The sequence below is a fragment of the Dipteris shenzhenensis genome, chromosome 12 (genome assembly GCF_047967505.1).
Source record: "Dipteris shenzhenensis isolate YYH24624 ecotype China chromosome 12, Dip_SZ_1.0, whole genome shotgun sequence".
Classification (NCBI taxonomy): Eukaryota; Viridiplantae; Streptophyta; class Polypodiopsida; order Gleicheniales; family Dipteridaceae; genus Dipteris; species Dipteris shenzhenensis.
This window is the reverse complement of record NC_141607.1, coordinates 36,627,301-36,649,451: the sequence shown is the minus strand read 5'-3', so window position 1 is coordinate 36,649,451 and position 22,151 is coordinate 36,627,301. Positions and strand designations below refer to the sequence as shown.

The window sequence follows — 22,151 nt, the reverse complement described above, 5'->3', positions numbered from 1 at the left end:
GGTGTGGGATACCGATCCCTAGTACATGGAGCCCATGTAAAGGTAAGAGATTCCCTTTGGGAGGGGTCCGAGGTGAGAATGACAGGCATGAGGGATAGGGTGGGGTATTGAGGGGAGGGGAGGGAAAAGGGGAGAGTCATTGTAGGGGGAGCGATCGATCGATCGATTTCGGGGACATCTTCTAATTCCTTTGGAAAGTGATAAGCACGATTGGTTGCGTGAGGATTTGCGGGTGGGGGGGACGGAGGACCCATGAAAGAGGGGTTAAAAAATTGGACCCATGGGGCCCTCCCCACAAACAAGGCGGCGTGCACAAAACGCTTCGAATTCCCAAGGAATGAGAGGGGGGACACGTGGTGCGAGATGCCGCGTTGGGCGCCACGTCAGCGCCGAAGGGCGGGGCTGCCGCGTCGGATGCCACGTCAGCGAGGGATACGTGTTGGGGCGGGCGGGCCGAGTAAAAGGCGATGACACGTCAGCATGAAATCTTTTGGGATACCTTTCGTCTTCTTCTTCTCTTCTAAGACTTCATTTCATCATCTCTGTTTTGTGCAGTTTTTCGTTGTTTCTGCGCAAGTTTTCTGTCGTTCCATCTCCGGAGAGCTCCATCGCCACCAATCTCTCTCCAGGTTTGTTGCCCTAACCTCCCCTTCAATCTCCTCCGTATCGCTTCCCCTTCTCCCCCTTCTCTTTCAGGCAATCTACCCCCCACCCCCTTTTCCTCCTTTCAGACAATCTAGCCCGCCCTGGAACGAAGAAACATGCCTCCTTTCATCCTTTCGCAGCAAATTTTAATCGCACTTTCACCAGACCGATACCGTAGAGAAGCACCACTCTCCCTTTTCCAACTTTCTCCGCCTTTTTTATTCATTCTCTGTCTTAGGTCTTTCATTGTGTTTCGACCTTGCTTCTGGTTTTAGTACGGAGTACGTTCCAGGCAAGGCTTTGCATATGTGATTGTTCCTTTGCGTGATCAACGGTTCAAAGGCCCCTCAAATATTAGTAATTTGTATGCACTCTTCACCAAAGTGTGATGCTCAGAATAAAGTGTGCAGTCTCCACTAAATCAATAATAAGTGGCATACTCTCTCCAGTCTTATTAAGTGCGCTAGTCCAACTTTTGAATAGACTCGTGGATTTTGCACTGTGGGCATGATTCTGTTTGTCTTCTCTTGCATCCCTCTTTAAAGCCTTTCATTTGCTGTTTGCCTGCATTTACAGGTCTTTCCAAAGTTTCTTCAGTGCAACTGGTTTCAACATTGGATGCAGAATCATACTTGCCACTTGAAGCTACAGTTTTTTGGACTACTAAAGGTCTCTGATTGGAAAAGATGGTTACAGACGATCCACTTCTAGTGAGATGGGGCCTGCATGACTTGCTAGAAGGCCTTTCAAATACAGGTGTCGGCAGGACCAGTGTTCAAATGAATGATGCTGCACGAACTGAGTTTGTTCAGGTTGGAGAATCTTACCCGGTAAGAGGCTATAGCTCTGTTGAAAATGATGAAGTAATTGCACATGCACTTCAAGAAGAGTTATCACAAGCTGCAGAGGGATCTGAAAGGGCACAGGACTGGCGCGATTGGTCAGCACCCAGCACAGGTATATGCTTCGCTTCAAATTCTGAGCTCTTAAGAAGTTATAGAAAGGGAAACTGATTGATTGTTTCAATTATCTAGTAATATCATCGGTAAATGAATGGACAGACGAGAGCAATTGTAAAGCATGTGAGATACTGAACAACTATGGGCTGGTGACATCAGATCCATGGCCAGCTGGAGAAGCAGCTCACAATGTGGACTACGATTCCAATTATGACGATGATTCAGGACCAGACAGTGACGATGGTGGTGTACCAGAATTGTCAGAAGATTTTGGCACCTATGATGGAGAAGTTGGGAAACGATTACACCACATGGATTCAATTCCGGTAACTTGTGGAAACATTTGTCTGGGATTGGTTTTGTCTTTGAATTTTCAACGTGTACTGCTTGCATGTGTCTGGTCACAGAAAAGGTTAAGGTTTCTTTTTTCAAGGATGACGTCCATAGTAATTTCCTTGGGATAAGTGACTAATGATCCATCTGTATCTGACACGAGGAGAATTTTTTTTGAGTGGCAGGAATAGAGGGTTGTTAGTTTGTAAGAAGGTTTAGCTGTTTTGGATAGGCTTGAGTTTTCCTTATACTAGAACAATGTTATTTCTTACTGTTTCATATTCAAGAGCTTAGGATACTCTTGAACAGCGATGGAGGCAGTTCAAAGTAATTGTATTTAGTGGGCTGACCATTACCTACTATGAGCTGATTACTAGCTGGCGCCCTTTGGTCAAGCATGAAATGGTCCATTTGGTGCGAGTGTCTACCAATGTTACTTGTGCCATATTCTCAAAATTGAGAAGCGGGGCTCTGGAATTCCCCTGAGCAACCTATACGTGCCTTGAAGATCAACATGCTATAATCCATTGTTGGGGAGTGGGCTAGGATGCAATACTATTGCCTAGCAAGTTTTCCTGTTGCAATACGGGAGCTGATGGTTTGTCGACTTGTGGGTGTCAAACAACATGAAACAGAATAAAACCCTCACATGGTATCTTGATTAAGGACTAGTTTTTATTAGGACCAACTCTGCCTCCTGCATGGAGCTTGCTAGAAATAAATACATACATACGTACATATATATGCATGTATGTATATATATCTATATACATGCAACATATGTTTGTGTGTGTATTCCCTGGCTCATGTGCCATATCTCATTATCTCAAGGGAAGAATGTATGTTTATATAATGATAGAGATCATGGTTCAGCAGTTGATGAAGCTGTGAATGATGTCATGCTGGCACATTTTTGAGATGCAGAAATGGAGCCGGTGTCATTGTGGGTGACTTTTGTGAGCTAATGGCGGCATATTTTACGTTGTGTGATGTTTGTTTTGGGAGGTGGGCTTTTCTGTTCTTATTTTCTTGGATGCTAAAGATCTCCATACAAAAAGGTGAGCTGAAAATTGCCAGGGTTCCACTGGCTTATGTGTTCTTGATATCATCACGCATACTATTCCAAGTTTCAGATTAATTTTTCATTGCATTTCACTTTTTTAGAAATGCATGCTTGCGTGCCTACAGAATGTTATAAAGGCCTTTATCTTCATAAGCGTGTGACCTTTATCTCGATGTGCTTTGGGCAAGGTCTTGAGATATGGAGGTCTATTACCATTTCCAGTTGTATTGAATGCTTCATTTGTGATAATTTGATGTGCATTTAGGATGTGGTACTGCTTTTATCCAAGGATGATCCTATGTGGATTATAAAGATTTTATTTTTGAATATCTAAAAGGATTCTTTTGCTTTTGCAGCATGTACCAAGGATTAATGGAGAAATACCGACTTCTGATGATGCATCAGCTGCCCACCAACGGTTGCTCGACAGGTATTCTCTTTCGTTGGATGGGCAGGTTTAGTTATTCCCCCGGTGAAAGAGCTAGGATTTTATATAATGAACATTAGACTTGGTCATAAACTTTTCTTCGTTTATGATGGCTGGTTCCAGGTTAAAGCTATACGGTTTGACCGAGCTTAAAGTTGATGGTGATGGTAACTGTCAGGTAGCTTCAACTACAAAACAACACGGCACGTGTCTTATAATCATGAAGTTTTAGTACTTTGGATGCACTTGCAAAACATAATCAAATGTAAAACATTCCAGAAATCTGAAAATTTGATTCTGGATATTGTTTAGGATCTTTAGAAAGGTAAGGGATATGATGTCAAAGTCTTGGCCGGAATTCAAAAAGAAATTCTAGGAACACTTCCTATGACCTGAGTTCGAGTCGCAGTTGGAAGCTTTAGATAGAGAGGACGTAAGACCAGGGTTGACCCAAACTTCCAAAACCACATTTAGGTATGGTATTTAAAGTACGTTACGGGTTTCAAATTTTTTTCCATACCGGCTTGAGTCTCACCTGCCAGATAGAAAAGTCATCGATCTCTCGTACCTGTAGATACCTGAGAATCCACATACCCGCATCGCAATGGGTCTTCAGAGGTGTCTGCATAAAGGATCACAATAGCCCTACTGGAAAACTGAGATCCACGCAGGTGTTGAGGAGCCGGATCAAGGAACCAATCAGTTTCTTGTACAATGGTACATCCACTGCTCGCTGGGATCATGTTGAGATAACTTTGTGTTAGGATCCATTGGAGAGGAGACAGGCTTACAGTTCTCCATCTGGAATGCTTCCAACAGCTCATGAACGTACCGTTGCTGGGAGACAAAGAACCCCCTACCTTGTTGTGATGTTCCAAAATCTCTTTTAAGTAGCTTTCTAGCTTTTTGGCTGGCTGTTCCAGCAGATTTTTAATATCTCTGCTTCCCCCATAGCCTTCTCTAATGTGCACATATGGTCTACATCTCATGAGTACGTGCTGCTCGTTTTCTACCTCTCTTGTGGGGCAGATTTTGCTGATTCTTTCATCTCTAGGGACCCATCTACCCCTCTCTACCTCGAGATCATGTGAACTAGTTCTGATTTTGCAGATTAGATGTCTTTTAAACGTTGATATGTCTTCCCTGAGATATTTCTGCATTCCACAGCTGTCCATTGAGTTAACTTCTTGCTTATAAAACTGCATTTTTGTTCTTGGGTTTTGCCATAGTTTCTGTATCATTTTTTGTGTCACAATCTCTCTTATTTCACATGCATCTTCTGGTATATCAGCTGTTGTTATACCCCATGATTCCATCCACTTCATATACCAACCTGTGATTTGTGTAGCTTCCATCGCTTTGAGTGGTATCCTGTCGGTGTCCATCATCTCAACTTTGTTGAGGTAAGCCATGAATTGACACAATGCTTCCCCTTCTAGAGGTATCATACATGTTTCAGCCAGTAGGATGGGGTAGGGTGTCTGTGCCTTAATCCCTAACTCCCCTATTAGGAATCATTTATGTGAAGTTTCTATTCTTTCCCAGTGAATCCTAGACAGCCCAGGTGTTGAAGAGCGGCATCTGTAAAGGATTACTGTCTACACAAGCTGTAGGCCATCTAATGGGCTAACCATAGATGCCACTTATACCTTGGTATGAGCCTTGTAGGCCTAGTTATAGTCAATTAGGACTATTGGTACAATTAGTTTATGTACCATCTAGGTCAATTAGGACACTTAGTCCAGTTAGGGTAGTTAGTCCTAGGGTTTTGTTATGTTGGCTCTCCCTTGAGCCTTGACACTTCAGTTTAGATACATCTTCGGCTATGGAAATCAAGCTTCGTCTACTCATCTTTATGCACATGAACAAATGCATTAGAACCAAAAACCCGTAAATGAGATATCATGAGGATGTGAACGGCAGGGTTCACGGCTTCACCCCAGTAAGCTTTCAAGAGATTCCTCTTTGCTGATATGCCATCCCAATTGCCTCCCAAGAGGGATGTGTATCATGCCAATGTTCTAGAGCCTGGCAAGTAAGCCCATAAACAAAGTGTCACGATTTGTGACGTATTCCTTTCTCTATTTCTAAACTTATGGATGGTTTGATGAATGGACACTTGTGGAAGGGTATGCCCTTTCGACGGGACACTTCCTAAGAGGCACAACTCTTGCCCTTTCGACGGGACACTTCCTAATGAGGCTTCACAAGAGACATTCTAATGAAGAGACATTCCTATTGTAATGTACCCTCTCATCAAGGGTCACACCCTTCACAAGGGGTACACACCTCTTCATGCACATACCCTTTGGAGTACACACCTTTTCATGTGTGACTCTTCACTCTCTATACCAGAGAGGCCCAATTGTATGGATGACACAACATCTACCCTACAGATATTCAAGCAATATAATTATTCCTTGTTCTCTGCTATCTCAGTCTCCTTTCTGTTTCTTAGCACATTTCTAAATATAGTGAATCTAGGATTTCTTACAGTGGTATCAGAGCAAAATTCGCTCCTGCCTGTAGGAAATGCCCCCCTCCTTCTAGCGTGACTTGATACATCTTTTCCGCTAGAAGGACATCCGTGCACATTGTGCATGGAAGAGATGGAGAGGATGAGCGTAAAATTTTTAAACGCCCACCCGGCCTAAAGTCATCTATGGCCTCTCCATCTCCCTCACATCACAAGTTGATGTGAATGGACACGACAAAAATCATGTCTTTTCAGGTGCTTGGGCTGTCCCAAAACCAAGGGACGCACCTTTTCCACCATGGGACACACCTTTTGGTGACGAGTCTCAACTCCTCACTCATGGGACATACCCCATCGTGGACAAAAGGACATACCTATTCATGCAAGGTCACACCCCTTTTGACAATAGGGACATACCCCTTCATAAAAAGGTGCACCTATTCCAAGGGTCACACCCCTTCGAATAGGCACACCTTTTAGGCCCCAAGTACCTACAAAAGGGTACCTAGAGGGGTAAAAAGGGAAGAAAATAAACCCATCCCCTACCCCTAGGATTACCCTAGCTACCTAGGGTTAACTAAACCCCCCATTTAATTTTTGGGGCAACTAACCCATTAGGCAGCCCCAACGAAAAGTCGCCTCTTCTCCAACAAAAAACTGCACGTACGGATTTCCGTACCACCTGCGTCAGCCCGTACGGCCAGCCATCACCTCGCTGTACAGCCCTGCGCAAGCCCTTGCCATTCTGCCTTCCAGCCTGCGCCGTACCACCCGCCAGCCTGCCGTACAGCCTGCACAAGCCTGCCGTACAATCCTGCGCAAGCCCTGCAGCCAGCCCTTGCCCTTGCCGTACAAGCCTACGCAAGCCCTGCAGCCAGCCTACTGCCGTACAGCCAGCCTACGCTGTCCTTCCCACAGCCCTGCGCCATTCTGTACGACCAGCCCTGCACACACATGCTAGAGCCTCGCCATTGACAGCCTGCAGCCCCTTGTTTCGCCATTTATTGGGTCCTGCCAAATCAAGCACCAGTTGCAGCTCCTCGCGCGATGAAGACAGCCTGTTGACAGCCGGACCAGACAAGTATCGATCGCTCCTCGCAAACCATTGCACCATGGATCTCCGGACACCGATTTGCAGCCTTCTTCCATGCAACAACTTGGCAGATTAAATTATTGCCAGGTGGAGTCTTTCCAATCTGCTTTTAAGGATTCTTTTCCTTTTAACAAATTACAGCAAATGAAAGAATCCACCTTAAAGCATGGAAGCCCCTGGTAATTCACCTGCCCTTTCAAGGACACCTCAGGCATCAGCTACCACACAATATCGTGTTCAAATTGCACAGCCAGCCCATTTAGGAGCCTTTGCATCTTGGGTCTTCTGTGTCACGTGCCCTCCTAGTGACTTGGACCACATCCTCTACCTTCTGCGTGAGGCACCTCAGTTACATTATTTCCTCAGCACAGTACAGGTTGTGTTCCACGAGACACGAAGATATCCGGAACACGATATTCCTCAGGAGTTTGCTGTTCATTTTTGGAGAGAATTTTACCCCTCACCTTCGGCATCTCCAGGGTACTCTCCACCTCCTTCAGCTCCCGGATATCCTCCTCTACAGGTTGTACCTTCTCCAAGTCAGTATTTACACTCTGAAGGCACTCCCTCTCCTGGATATCCTCCACTTCCGACAGCAGCTCCTTATCCCTTTTCAGATCCGTGGACTCTGCTACCTACCCCTGTCCTATCACGAGCAGTAACACCACTTTCAGCATCACCAGTGTTACCTCAGACAGGACCTCCCTTACCAAATTTCCACGGGTGGTTCCATCTTGCCTCGCTTGCCCCCTACAACATGAGCAACCTCAGGGAGCAGCCCGAACCCTCTTCCAGGAATGGTACAACCTTAGAGCGCAAGTTCGCATTTTTCTCACAGGGATCTCCGATATGTCGCACCGCTCGCGTGAAGCCTCTCCAAAGATCAAAGAATCAAGTCCAAAAAAGACACGTGAAGTCAACGTACAAGGCGAATCACTATTGCAACTTCAAATATCCCAGCTTCAGGACAGCATCTCCGACTTGGTCCAGAAAGTTCAACAACTTCAAGATTCTCGAAGTACCGCATATACAGAGGATGACGTGACGCAACCAGACGACTATACGGATTCATTCCCACCAGAGGTAGAAAACACTGATCTACGTGCCCTCTACCGATTACTTCAAGCTTCCAAAACTAAAAGACTTGACGTCAAACTTCCGGAAGCCTACACTGGTCAACGCAATCGCTGAACAGTTGACCAATGGCTCGCGAAAATGCGCATGTATTTTGACACTGTTGACCTCACTAAAGGCAAAAAGATCGCCTTGGCAGCCTCCCTCCTGAAGGATACATCATTTCTATGGTGGCAAAGATGCTTAAAGGACGGAAAAAGCGTGTTAACATGGGAACGTTTTGAACACGTGCTCCGTAAGCAGTTTATACCTGCCAATGCGGACTTCCAAGCACGTTCAAAACTCCGACAGTTTGAGGAAACGGGCTCCCTGTCTTCCTACATCTCTTAGTTCACCACATTGGTGCTGGAGATTGATGGTTTAACTGAGGATGATCGCCTTCAGGCTTTCATCTCAGGCCTAAGTCCCTCGTTACGCATTGATGTTCTTAAAGCAAACATCACCACCATAGATGGCGCTATTGCTTACGCAGAGCGCATTACAGATTTCCTAAACACAGGGAAGCAGAGTAGAACTCTACTATGGCCAAAGGTGCTCGCCCTCAAGATAACACCAGGTTTCGAAAAAACTTCGGTAATCAAGGTCAGCGACAGTCTCAAGATCCCCAGAAGCCTCATAAATCATTTGCTGGATTCCAACAGAAGCACTTCCCCAAGGATCGCGCTTCTTCTTCTTCACAAAGTCATTACCGACATCCCCAACATAAAGGTGCGGCCACTGACAAGAAGAACAACTCTAGCTCAAAAGGACTTTGTACCATCTGTACAGGCGACCATAGATGGTTCGATTGTCCCAAGCGACCAAAGCAAAATTCCAATATGGAACCTAGCACTTCCCAAAAAGAAGATGCTACCTCAGCACAAGACAAGAAAGGCAAAGCTGTTCGAATGGCGAATACCATCCACCTGAGCCTTGCCAGCAACCCCGAATCTTCCCTAGCAACTCAAGTACTTTGTGTTCAAGGATCGATTCGTGGAACAACGGTCACCATCCTCATCGACAGTGGCTGTTCTCATAATTTCCTAGCCAGTTCTGTGGTCGACAAACTTCGGTTGACCACCAGTCCTAGTCTCATGGACTATCAGATTGAACTCGCAAATGGAACTACTTTCTTGTGCAACACCAGAATCAAAAACTTGTCTTTTCGCATCCAACATTATACGGACAAGTTGAACTTCGACATCATGCCTCTTTCTCGGTACGATGTCATACTTGGACAACAGTGGCTCTACGACTATGATCCATCAATCAGTTTTCGCAGCCATACTATCCAGTTTGTCCACGAGGGAAAACTTATTGAGCTAATTGGTTTTAGGGACTCTCCTTTAACCCCAGTTGCCTCTGCCGTACAAGTAAAGAAGTGGGTTTGTAAACGTCAAGTAAAGACTTGAATTTGATGATAACCTGAACGAAGATCAATCTTTGAGAATTGTGTTGCGTGTAGAAGTTGATCGAAGAGGTCATCGATGCGAGGCATTGGATACTTGTTTTTTATAGTGATCTTGTCGAGGGCTCGGTAGTCGATGCAGAGGCGCATCGACTTATTCTTTTTTTCCACAAGTAGTACAGGAGATCCGAAAGGGCTGCGACTGGGCCGAATGTGACCTTTGTCGAGTAGTTCGGTGACCTGTCTTTGGATTTCTTCATTTTGAGTGTAAGAAATCCGATAAGGAGGTTTCGACGGTGGATTACTGCCGGGAATAAGTTCGATTGGGTGATCCACTGGTCGTCGAGGTGGTAACTGCTTTGGCAATTCCTGTGGAAAAATATCCAGGTAGGGCTGGAAAAAAGATTGGTTGAGGTATTCAAGAGGGTCCTTTGTTGGTGTCTCCTCTACTACCGTGAGTACAAGACAGCTTTTCGAACAAATTATGGACACTATGAATGTTTGGTCATGCCTTTTGGGTTAAACAATGCCCCGGTCACATTCATGGCACTAATGAACGACATCTTCAAGCCTTTCCTCGATAAGTTCGTCATCGTTTACCTCGATGACATACTCGTTTTCAGCAGATCCCTACATGAGCACAAACAACATCTTCACCAAGTTTTTGAAGTTCTCCGCGCAAATTCTCTCTACATCAACATTGAGAAGAGTGAGTTCTTCAAGACCCAACTTGAATATTTGGGATGTTATTTCAGCTCAAGGTATCTCTGTGGATCCCAAGAAGGTCGAGGTAATCCGAAACTGGCCTACTAAGAATGTTCATGATGTCCGCTCTTTTCTCGGATTGGCAAACTTCTACCATACAAAGGTCTATCAGTTTTCCGAAATCGCAGCTCCTATGTCCGAATTATTGAAAAGCACAACAATTTTTCAGTGGCTTTCCGAAACAGAGTATAGTTTCCAACAACTCAAGCAAGCACTCACTACCACACCAGTTATGGCTATTGCTGACCCAAACCTTCCATTTGAGGTCATGACCGACGCTTCCGACATCGCTACAGGAGCAGTCTTGATGCAAGAAGGCATAGTTATTGCTTTTGACAGCCATAAACATTCTGATATCCAAACCCGATATCCGGTTTATGATAAGGAGTTTCTTGCTGTTGTACATGCTTATCGCTCTTGGAAACATTATCTCATGGGAGCCGACTCTGTGGTCAAAACAGACCATCACTCTTTAAAGTATATCTTTACTCAGCCAGTCATGAACGCTCGACAAGCACACTGGGTTGAGTTTCTGGCTAACTTTCACATGACCATTGAGTACATTCCAGGACTAAGCAATGTAGTTGCAGATGCTCTCAGCAGGTTACCTCTAGCATCAGCCATGGTAATCTCTACATTATCTGTGGATGTTCCGAATTCATTCAAAGGAAAGTATTTCAATGATAAAGACTTCGGCACAGCAGTCCAGGTTCTTTCAAAAGATCAACCTTCGACTTCCGAACAAAAGATTTGCTCTTCCTATTCTTATACGGACGACCTTCTGTATTATCAAGATCGCGTCTGTGTACCACATGACAAGGATGTTCGACGTCTTTTGTTAAAAGAGCATCATGTAGTTCCTTATGCTGCCCATCCAGGCATCAATAAGACTTATCGGTTACTCAGTGCAACATACTACTGGCCTCAGATGAAAAGCGATGTCATCAAAATGGTTACATCTTTCTTATCTTGTCAACAAATGAAAGCAAGCCGACGACTTCCAACAGGACTTCTTCAGCCTCTTCCAGTTCCAACTGAAAGGTGGGAAAGTATTTCCATGGATTTCATTACAACACTACCACGATCCTCCAGAGGTAACACTCAGATTATGGTAATTGTTGATCGCTTGTCCAAAATGGCACACTTTGTTGCTTGCAAAAGCAGTGCACGGGCTCCGGACATAGCCAAACTTTTCATACAACACATCTTCCGACACCATGGATTGCCCAAGAATATCATATCCGACAGAGATCCTAAGTTTATCAGTCACTTTTGGATTTCCCTGTTCGAATCTTTGGGAACAACTCTACTGTTCAGTTCAGCCTACCACCCAGAATCAGATGGCCAGACTGAAAGAGTCAACCAAGTTCTGGAAGAAATGCTTCGACATTATGTTCAGTCACGCCTAGCAGCTTGGGAAGAGTATCTACCACTCCTTGAGTTTGCTTATAATAACTCTTTCCATAGTGCTATCAGCATGACTCCATTCCAAGCAGCTTATGGACACACTCCGATTGTACCAACGAATTTTGTACTTCAACATCGAGTGGCCCTAGGTGATCAATTGGTTCAAGAAATGCAAGACATTCTACTGCAAGTCAGGGATCATATGCGAAAAGCGCAAGAGCGGTATCAACGGTCTGCCAACAAACATAGACGTCACCTGGAATTTAACACTGGTGACATGGTGCTATTATTTGTAGCCCCACATCGCTATAAGACGGTTAAGTCTGTGATTCCTAAGTTGCGACCAAGATACTATGGACCTTTCCGGATCGTCAAGAAAAATTCACCTTTAAGTTACAAATTGGAATTACCACCATCATGGGGTAAAATCCATCCAACATTTTATATTTCTTGGCTAAAGACGTACATTCCAGGCGATGAAGCAGTTCCTCCTGCAGGTGATTATGTCCCAGAAATCGAAGACGATTATGTTCTCCTTATTCCTGAGCGTATTCTGGACCATCGACAGCGTGAGACTCGACATCGACTTATCACGGAATTCCTTGTTCTTTGGCGAGATCTGGACGACTCCGACGCTACTTGGCAGTCTGATGAAGACGTAATTACAGCAGTACCCTGACATTTTACAGCAGTATTTTCAGAATTTACCGTAATATTTTCTACATCAGTTCATTATCTCCACCAGGGTCTTCTTTTGAGTGGGAGGGGATGTCACGATCTGTGACGTATTCCTTTCTCTATTTCTAGACTTATGGATGGTTTGATGAATGGACACTTGTGGAAGGGTATGCCCTTTCGACGGGACACTTCCTAAGAGGCACAACTCTTGCCCTTTCGACGGGACACTTCCTAATGAGGCATAACCCTTCACAAGAGACATTCTAATGAAGAGACATTCCTATTGTAATGTACCCTCTCATCAAGGGTCACACCCTTCACAAGGGGTACACACCTCTTCATGCACATACCCTTTGGAGTACACACCTTTTCATGTGTGACTCTTCACTCTCTATATAAGAGAGGCCCAATTGTATGGATGACACAACATCCACCCTACAGATATTCAAGCAATACAATTATTCCTTGTTCTCTGCTATCTCAGTCTCTTTTCTGTTCCTTAGCACATTTCTAAATATAGTAAATCTAGGATTTCTTACAGAGGCACAACTCTTGCCCTTTCGACGGGACACTTCCTAATAAGGCATAACCCTTCACAAGAGACATTCTAATGAAGAGACATTCCTATTGTAATGTACCCCCTCATCAAGGGTCACACCCTTCACAAGGGGGGCACACCTCTTCATGCACATACCCTTTGGAGTACACACCTTTTCATGTGTGACTCTTCACTCTCTATATAAGAGAGGCCCAATTGTATGGATGACACAACATCTACCCTACAGATATTCAAGCAATATAATTATTCCTTGTTCTCTGCTATCTCAGTCTCCTTTCTGTTCCTTAGCACATTTCTAAATATAGTAAATCTAGGATTTCTTACACAAAGCTCCATACTGTCTCTCTAAGGTTGAGTGGGAGGACGTGGCAATACAGGTGCGGGAATCGCTTGAGAAGGACTTCATCTCTCATAGCACTTCTCCTTTCGCCTCCCTGGTGCTTTTGGTGAAGAAGAAAGATGGATCGTAATGCGTGTGCATTGATTGGAGGGATCTAAATAAGGCCACTATCAAGAACGTGTTTCCAATCCCCAAGATAGATGACCTGTTGGATGAACTCAAGGGTACTCAGTTTTTCACGAAGATAGATTTGAGGTCTGGTTACCATCAAATCAGAGTGAACGAAGGAGATGAGCACAAGACGGCCTTCCACACAAAACAGGACTTGTATGAATTCAAGGTGATGTCTTTTTGGATTGACTAATGCACCGGCCACCTTTAAGGTGCTGATGAACAAGATATTGCAGCCACTTCTTTTCAGATGCGTGCTGGCTTTCTTTGATGATATCCTCATTTACAGCAAGGATAGACAGAAGTACATTAAGCATGTGAAGCATGTCAAACTCTCCTATTCTAGCCTCTACTGCAGATCACGGGAGCAGCACCATGATTCTCCTCCCAGCCAATTCTTGCTAAGGCTCACGAGCGAGACAGAGATCTACGTTACCAAAAATTACATGAATCATTAGCTTCTCTTCTCTCTCTAGCCTCAGCAAACCCCAAATCCCTAGATAGATCTAGATGCCACATGTCATCTATATAGGGCCTTCCTAATGCAACTTTTCACCCCTCTCTTGGGATGCATTTAATTCCTTGCCCCTAGGCACAATCTTGGCACTAGGCCCTTGGTCTTAGATCTATCTAGTCTGGTGCTATCAGCCCTCACCTAGGACCTTGACATTAAATCCCTCCCGATCATTTACATGAAGCGCAAACACATATATTACAGAGATAGATCCTTTAAGGGAAATGTCGACTGATTCTTCCGAGGTCATGCTACCTCGGCTAGAGCGTAACATTCCTTCCCTCTTCAGACATCAGCGTCCTCGATGATAAAGTCTGGGAACACTCTCCGCAACTGATATACGGATTCCCAGGTAGCTTCGGATAGAGGCTGACCATGCCATGCAACCAACACCGTGGGTATCTTTCGATTTCGTATTTGCATTGTTCCTCGGTCCAGGATTCTTGTTGGTTTGCGCCTTGCAATATCCTCTATCTCCTGAAACAAAACCACACCTTCGATTAGTGAGTCACCTGTATGTAAAAATTTCTTTAAGCGTGAAACATGAAAAACCGGGTGCACCTTACACCCCTGTGGCAATTCTAATTTATAGGCTACACTGCCTATTCTCTTTAGAATTAACCACGGCCCACAGTATCGAGGTGATAACTTAGCACACTCTCCTGAAGTCAACGACTTCGAGTGCGAAGGAATTCTGAGAAAAACTTTTTCTCCTTCTTCAAATACTCTTATAGACCGATTTTCATCCGCATACACCTTGGCTCTATCCATAGCCTGGCGGATATTAGCTCTCGCAAGTGCTAGCATCTCCCGCATCTGAACTACAAAGTTCGCGGCACTAGGCACTTTTTGAGGTACTCCAACTATAGTCGGATTGGTTGGTCTATAACCATAGTTCAGCTCAAACGGACTGAACCCAGTAGATGAATGTTTCCTATCATTGTAGGCAAACTCCAACAATGGCAACCACTTGTCCCATGTATGTTGCCTCAATGACACATATGCCCTCAGCATATCCTCTAAAGTCTGGTTGACTCTCTCCGTCTGACCATCCGTCTCAGGATGATCCCCACTACTCATTCCTAACTCAGTCCTCAGTGTCTCAAATACCGCTGTCCAAAAATGACCGGTAAATCTGACATCTCTGTCTGACACTATGGATCTAGGCAATCCATGCAGACGAAATATATGTCTAATAAACAAATCCGCCACTTGTGGGGTACTAACAGACTCTCTAGTCCGAATGAAGTGAGCCATCTTGGTTAGACGATCAACCACCACAAGGATAGAATTATACCCTCCTTGTGTTGCAGGTAGCCCTACAATAAAATCCATGGAAATGCTCTCCCACTTACTTAGTGGTATTTCCAAGGGCTGTAAAAGTCCGGGTGACTTCTCCCGCTCGGCCTTACTTACCTGACACGAGAAACACCGTGTCACATATTCATGAATATGCTTTTTCATCTTTGGCCAAAAGAAATCTCGCTTCACGAGATCATATGTCTTCTCGACTCCTGGATGTCCCGCACACGGGCTATCATGGCATTGTCGAATGACTCTCTGCCTGAGATCATTCTGACCAGGTACTACAACCTTGCCATTTCTAACTAGCATACCATCCCTTATGGTATATCTTGCATAAGTTTGGCCTTTTCTGGATGCCAGGTCATCCTTTTCACTTTCCCCGGGTTTTAACACATGAGCTTTAGGCCATAAGCTCTGGACAAACTCGTCCACCTTCTGAGTTTCTCTGATCTCGGTCATTAGAGCACTCTCTAATACCGTGAAACTCAGGTTGTGCGTAATGCGAGACAACGCATCAGCTATCTTATTGTCTTTTCCTCTTCGGTACCGAATCGTTAGATTAAACTCCTGCATGAGCTCTGCCCACCTAGCTTGGCGGCCCCTCAAGTCAGGCTGTTTACAAAAATGTTTCAGAGTATCATGATCTACATCCACATAAAACTTTGAACCATACAGATAATGTCTCCATGTTTTCAAAGCATGGATAACTGCATACAACTCCAATTCATGAGTTGGCCAATTCCTTTGAGAGGGAGAAAGCTTCTTGCTTTCAAAGGCTACTGGCCTTCCCTCTTGAAGGAGGACTGCTCCTACCGCATTGCCACTTGCATCGGTTTCTAGGAACAACGGTTTCTGGGGATCAACTATTTTTAACACCGGTCCTGTGACCACAGCTTGTTTTATGGTGTTAAAACTTTCTTGTTGATTCTGTCTCCAAACAAAAGGTACTTTATCTGAGGTCAGATCAGTCAATGGCGACACTATTCCGGAATATCCTTTGATATGTCTTCTATAAAATTGGACAAATCCCAAGAATGATCGCAACGCGGTCAGACTCTGAGGGATTGGCCAAGTTAGTATCGCAGCCACTTTCTTCGGATCCATTTCTACCCCCTGTGGAGTAATTATGAACCCTAGATACTCGAGCCTAACCATACACAGTATAGTTTTCTTTTTATTCACATAAAGACTGGCTTTTCTCAAAGTACTGAACACTATCCTTAAGTGTTCACGATGTTCAGTAACACTCTTACTGAATATTAGGATATCGTCTATGAAATGTACTACGAACTTTCCGATATACGGACGTAGTAAATCGTTCATAAGCATGACGAAGGTCGCTGAAGCATTGGTAAGTCCGAAGGGCATTACCAAAAACTCATAATGACCAAACCTGCCCTTGAAAGCGGTTTTATGCACATCCTCGGCTCTAATCCGGATCTGATGATAGCCGCACTTGAGATCTATATTACTGAAAATCACGGCTCCATGTAATGCATCTAGCAAATCATCAATCCGAGCCATCGGATACCTGTGCTTAACAGTGATATTATTCAATGCTCTGTAATCTATACAGAGGCGAAACGTATCATCCTTTTTCCTCTTTAATATCACTGGCGAAGCAAAAGGTGAGAAACTTGGTTGAATCTGCCCCAACTTGAGGTATTCTTCCAGTTGTCTACGCACCTCCGCCTCTTCAGTAAAACTCATCCTATAGGGAGGTCTATTTACAGGTTCTGCCCCCGGGATCAGTTCAATCTTATGCTGAACTTTCCGCTCTGGAGGTAACCCATAAGGTAGTTCATCCCTAAAACATTCAGAGAACTCCTCTGTTATAAGATTAGCCAGCTTGGCCATCTCACCACTTTGCATAACATCAGTGCTAGCCGAAGAATCATCCACCGGCTCTATTGATGCTGTGCAAAGGTACAAAAACTCTACTTGAGCCTTTCTGATTTCCATCACGGAAACCAACGATCCTTGAGGTATCTCTCTTTCCCCTCGCAAGACATAAAGCACATCATTCATCTTGAATTGATATACGTGCTTTTTCCAATCAATGGCTGGATTCTTCCTAGAATGCCACGCCATTCCCAGGGCTATATCCGCATGAGCAAGCTTGGTTATTTCAAAATCAAGCTTCTCAGCATAGTCCTGAATCCGAAGCTCCAACTGGGTAACCCTTTGGTCCCATACTTCAGTTGAACTTCCATCGGCCATCCTGACTGTATACGCATAGTCAGATGGACTTGTCTTTAGTTTCAGCCTCTTCACGAGCTTGGAGTTAATCACATTGTGAGTTGACGCCGAGTCAAACAACACAATGACATCATGGCTGGCCACTTGCCCTTTCATTTTAATCAACTCCGTATCATTGAAGGCCGTATACCCCGTTACTGCGGGCTTAGATAGGATGTTATCAGGTGCACTCATCACTAACCTAGCAACAGACACACAGAACAAACAAGGTACTAACCTCTGAGAAGATCCCGCTAGCTGAATCTGCATCTCTTCCGCTCTGGGACTTCCCTGTTAGAAAAATACCCAACAGAGGGTACACGTAGCGGAAGACTTATAGTAATGCCCAGGAGCCCACACAGTGTGCGGTGTGGGTGTGGAATCACAGACTTCTTTACTTATGTGCATACAATAGGTGTGCAGACTCATCAATAGACAATGAACCAATCAGATAGACAAACCACCAAAGAATATATTTCCGTCCACAACTATGGACACAATACAAAAGAGACAAATCCAGAGTCCCACCAATGGTGTGGTCCTCTGATCTTACCACAAAAGTCGTCCTCCTATCTGCTGTGGCTATCTCTAGACTAGAGTCCGCGTGCTCCACCTCAAGCGTGAGTAGACTTTCCGTCTAGAATGATCTTCTCCACCTTGCTGTCTGGAAACCAGTCTAGGTGGGCAGCTTCCTGCAAGCTAAGTCTGCAGCACAAGGTACTACTTTCTCCTTCTGACTGTAGGCCCAAAGATAGCCCTGCTGCTGCTCCTTCTGCTGATGGAATTGCTGCTCCAGATGATGCTGAAATGAGGCCTGAATGGCCTCCTTATATAGCCCTCAAGGGCCTGGCCAGCCAACCGACTCAGTCTGTACAAAAACCGACTGAGTCTGTACAAAAAACCGACCCAGTCTTCTTGGGAAAAACTGCCCTTAAAGGGCTCACAATTCAGGCCTTTTATGGCCCAAACTTCCAGGGTTTTTGGCCCTCCATTCAAGGCAAATATGCAGCCTATAAAAGGCCTGCCACCTCCCCACTGCCAGTCACATTCCTTGCTGCAGATCTGAGCCTGCACTCCCTGCCATGTCTGCGCCTCTGCAAACAGTGCGCCTCCATGTCCTAGATCCTGCACAATCTGTCCCAGAATGTCTTGCTTCTGCTCCGTACTTTCCTGGCCCTGTGTCCTGCCCTTAACAGTCCTAGATGTGCTGCCCACATACCAGCCATGATGCTGTCTATGTGGCAGCCCCTTTCTCTCTTTTCCTGTTGGGCACTGCCCTAGGTCTCCCTCCCCAATGCTCTCCTCATATGGGGGCTTACAGATGGGGAGGTGACCTTTCCAACACCCCCTCTCACCGACACATCTCAGCCCAATGCCAACACGTCGATGAAGATGCTCCAGTAACTCCCTGGTCGTAGTCCTCTGGAACCTTTCGGTGTCGAAATCTTTTCCTGGCTTTTCATCCAATGGCTCCTGCTCCACCAGGTCCGGTTCTGCTTCCGCACACCATCCTGGTACACAGGTCCATCTCTGGTAGCACCTCCTGGTACCACCTCCTTCAGGCACATTCCCGCCTCTGAACGTGAGCAACCCTGCCGTCATGATCTTCCAGTCATCCCCCTCATAATGAGTGAACAACCTGGAGTCTTCCAGGCACCATGCTCTGAGGGTCTGTTTCAACCCGTCCTTCCTTTGGCAAGGTCTGCAACCAATGAATTTATCCAGATAGCCTGGACCATGAACTCTCGCTGAGTTCTCAAGCAGGTACTCTTCTGGCTTCAGTACTCTTTGTCCACCACCTTCTAGCAATCTGCGTCGGAGATTTGAAGAAGCACCAAAACTTCCCCTTCTGCCTTCGAAGAAGGCCAATTCCTTCCAATCTCTTATCACCTGAGACAAATGAAGAGCAGAATCTCTCCACAGCATGCTATAAAGGTTTAAACCCACCCTAAACCGTCTCCATAAACCAGTATGAGGCACTCGCCAAGATTCTGTGTAATCCTGTACTGTCCCCTTCTGAAGTCCAGCATCCATCTGACCATGAGACCCCAGGGCTTTCCATGGAATCCACCCTCGTGTTAGTGTCAACAGCTACACACCTGGAAGGTACCAAGCGCTCCATACTGTCCTTCACCTTCACAAAGGCATCTGACTCCTCGTCGACCCAACTCTCTATGTCAGACATCCTTACTGTGATTTCGGGATCAACATACCTGACCTCGGTAACACTCGGTGATGTCGCCAGGAACAATTCTTCGATTACCACATTAGCTTTGGCCTTTCCCTGTGAATCTGGGTCAGACTCCTGTTTGTTTTTCAGATCCGCCTTTTTCTTTCTGCAGTCCTTTGCAAAATGTCCGGGCGTATCACAATAGAAACACTTCTTCTTGTGCTTCCTCTTCGAAGTCCCCTCGTCATCAGAGTCATCTTTATTGGACTTGCCATTGTTAGGCTTGCCCTTTCCCTTACCTGCGGAATCCTTCACTGGCATCGCCTTGTCATCTTTGTCCCCGTTGTAGAGCTTCTCCCGAGCTTCCTCCTGTAGCAGTAAGGGACACAACTCCTCAAATGTCAGAGGTTTGGTCCTCTGTCTTGCTGTCACAGCCGTAACAAAGCTCTTGAAACTCCGAGGCAATCTCCTCAGTACCATCAAGGCCAGATGGCATGAGTCCGTCTTCTGACCAATCGCTGCTAACTGATCCCGCACCACCTTGACCTTCGTCAAATGATCATGCACCGTATCGCCTTCTTCCATATCAAGATTGTAGAGTTGATGCTGAAGAAGCACGATCCGGGAGGTATTATGTGTCTCGTACAGATCCTTCAGGGTGGCCCATGCCTCTTCTGACGTCTCGGCCAGCTGGATATGCGGAAGAACAGAGTCCGCCATAGTCCCTATGATTATTGCCAGGGCATGGGCATCTCTTTCTTCCCAAGCTTCAAGCTCTTCTCTGTCTACTGCCATGAGTACCTTCCCTTTACTGTCCACCATGTCTGCCGGCTTCGACTTCTCTTCCGTGGTCAGCTTCCACAACTTCTGAGCCACTAAATGACTACAGATCTTCACTTTCTAGATCGGGTAATTAGTCCCGTCTAGGTTCCCGGACTCTCCAAAGTTAGGGATAGTGAAAGAGAGAAAACTGGAGGAGAGGAAGGGATAGCAGGGGCTGAAGAGGCTGTCGACATCTCTGCTGTATATATTACACAGCAAAATCAACCAAACTCAAATGCAGTAACCCAGAACTCTGAACGCACCTGACTGAACCTGAGTCACCCTCCTTCTCGCAAGGGCACAATCCTCCAGTCGTGGAAGTCGATTCCCTAGAGCTTCTGAATCAGGGTCGTCCTTCAGCAAGGTCCCTGCCTTCAGGCTCCCACACCTGTGAGCCTCCTACTTGGGCTCTGATACCATGTTAGAAAAATACCCAACAGAGGGTACACGTAGCGGAAGACTTATAGTAATGCCCAGGAGCCCACACAGTGTGCGGTGTGGGTGTGGAATCACAGACTTCTTTACTTATGTGCATACAATAGGTGTGCAGACTCATCAATAGACAATGAACCAATCAGATAGAGAAACCACCAAATAATATATTTCCGTCCACAACTATGGACACAATACAAAAGAGACAGATCCAGAGTCCCACCAATGGTGTGGTCCTCTGATCTTACCACAATAGTCCTCCTCCTATCTGCTGGCTATCTCTAGACTAGAGTCCGCGTGCTCCACCTCAAGCGTGAGTAGACTTTCCGTCTAGAATGATCTTCTCCACCTTGCTGTCTGGAAACCAGTCTAGGTGGGCAGCTTCCTGCAAGCTAAGTCTGCAGCACAAGGTACTACTTTCTCCTTCTGACTGTAGGCCCAAAGATAGCCCTGCTGCTGCTCCTTCTGCTGATGGAATTGCTGCTCCAGATGATGCTGAAATGAGGCCTGAATGGCCTCCTTATATAGCCCTCAAGGGCCTGGCCAGCCAACCGACTCAGTCTGTACAAAAACCGACTGAGTCTGTACAAAAAACCGACCCAGTCTTCTTGGGAAAAACTGCCCTTAAAGGGCTCACAATTCAGGCCTTTTATGGCCCAAACTTCCAGGGTTTTTGGCCCTCCATTCAAGGCAAATATGCAGCCTATAAAAGGCCTGCCACCTCCCCACTGCCAGTCACATTCCTTGCTGCAGATCTGAGCCTGCACTCCCTGCCATGTCTGCGCCTCTGCAAACAGTGCGCCTCCATGTCCTAGATCCTGCGCAATCTGTCCCAGAATGTCTTGCTTCTGCTCCGTACTTTCCTGGCCCTGTGTCCTGCCCTTAACAGTCCTAGATGTGCTGCCCACATACCAGCCATGATGCTGTCTATGTGGCAGCCCCTTTCTCTCTTTTCCTGTTGGGCACTGCCCTAGGTCTCCCTCCCCCATGCTCTCCTCATATGGGGGCTTACAGATGGGGAGGTGACCTTTCCAACATTCCCTGCATCTCCACGTCGCACTCGGAGATCACCATCTCAGCCATCCGACGATCTTTATTACGTGGACAATCTCTCCACTGATGAGGTTGAAGGCAACCAAAGCAGAAGCCTTCTCTCCTCGCTTTTTCCCGCTGTTCTGGGTTCAAGGGAGATTTAGACCAAGCCCGGGCTGCCATTGGGGTTACTTTCCTCTT

At 45.7% G+C, this 22,151-nt stretch overlaps 1 protein-coding gene across 4 annotated transcripts in view; it reads left to right on the top strand.

Annotated features, from left to right (window-relative positions):
* The first annotated feature begins 506 nt into the window (after positions 1–506).
* The window catches only part of LOC147896164 (OVARIAN TUMOR DOMAIN-containing deubiquitinating enzyme 12-like), a 55,174-nt gene continuing 33,529 nt past the window's right edge, over positions 507–22,151 (top strand). For 2 of the 4 annotated variants that reach the window (XM_087382409.1, XM_087382411.1), the window contains exons 1-5: positions 507–629; positions 1,270–1,602; positions 1,707–1,930; positions 3,357–3,430; positions 3,551–3,605. In XM_087382409.1, the coding sequence (XP_087238535.1) occupies positions 1,332–1,602; positions 1,707–1,930; positions 3,357–3,430; positions 3,551–3,605 (624 nt within the window). In that variant the 5' untranslated portion in view covers positions 507–629; positions 1,270–1,331. Of the gene's footprint in view, positions 630–1,221; positions 1,603–1,706; positions 1,931–3,356; positions 3,431–3,550; positions 3,606–22,151 lie in introns of all 4 variants that reach the window. The other 2 variants (XM_087382412.1, XM_087382410.1) reach the window with 2 other exon arrangements.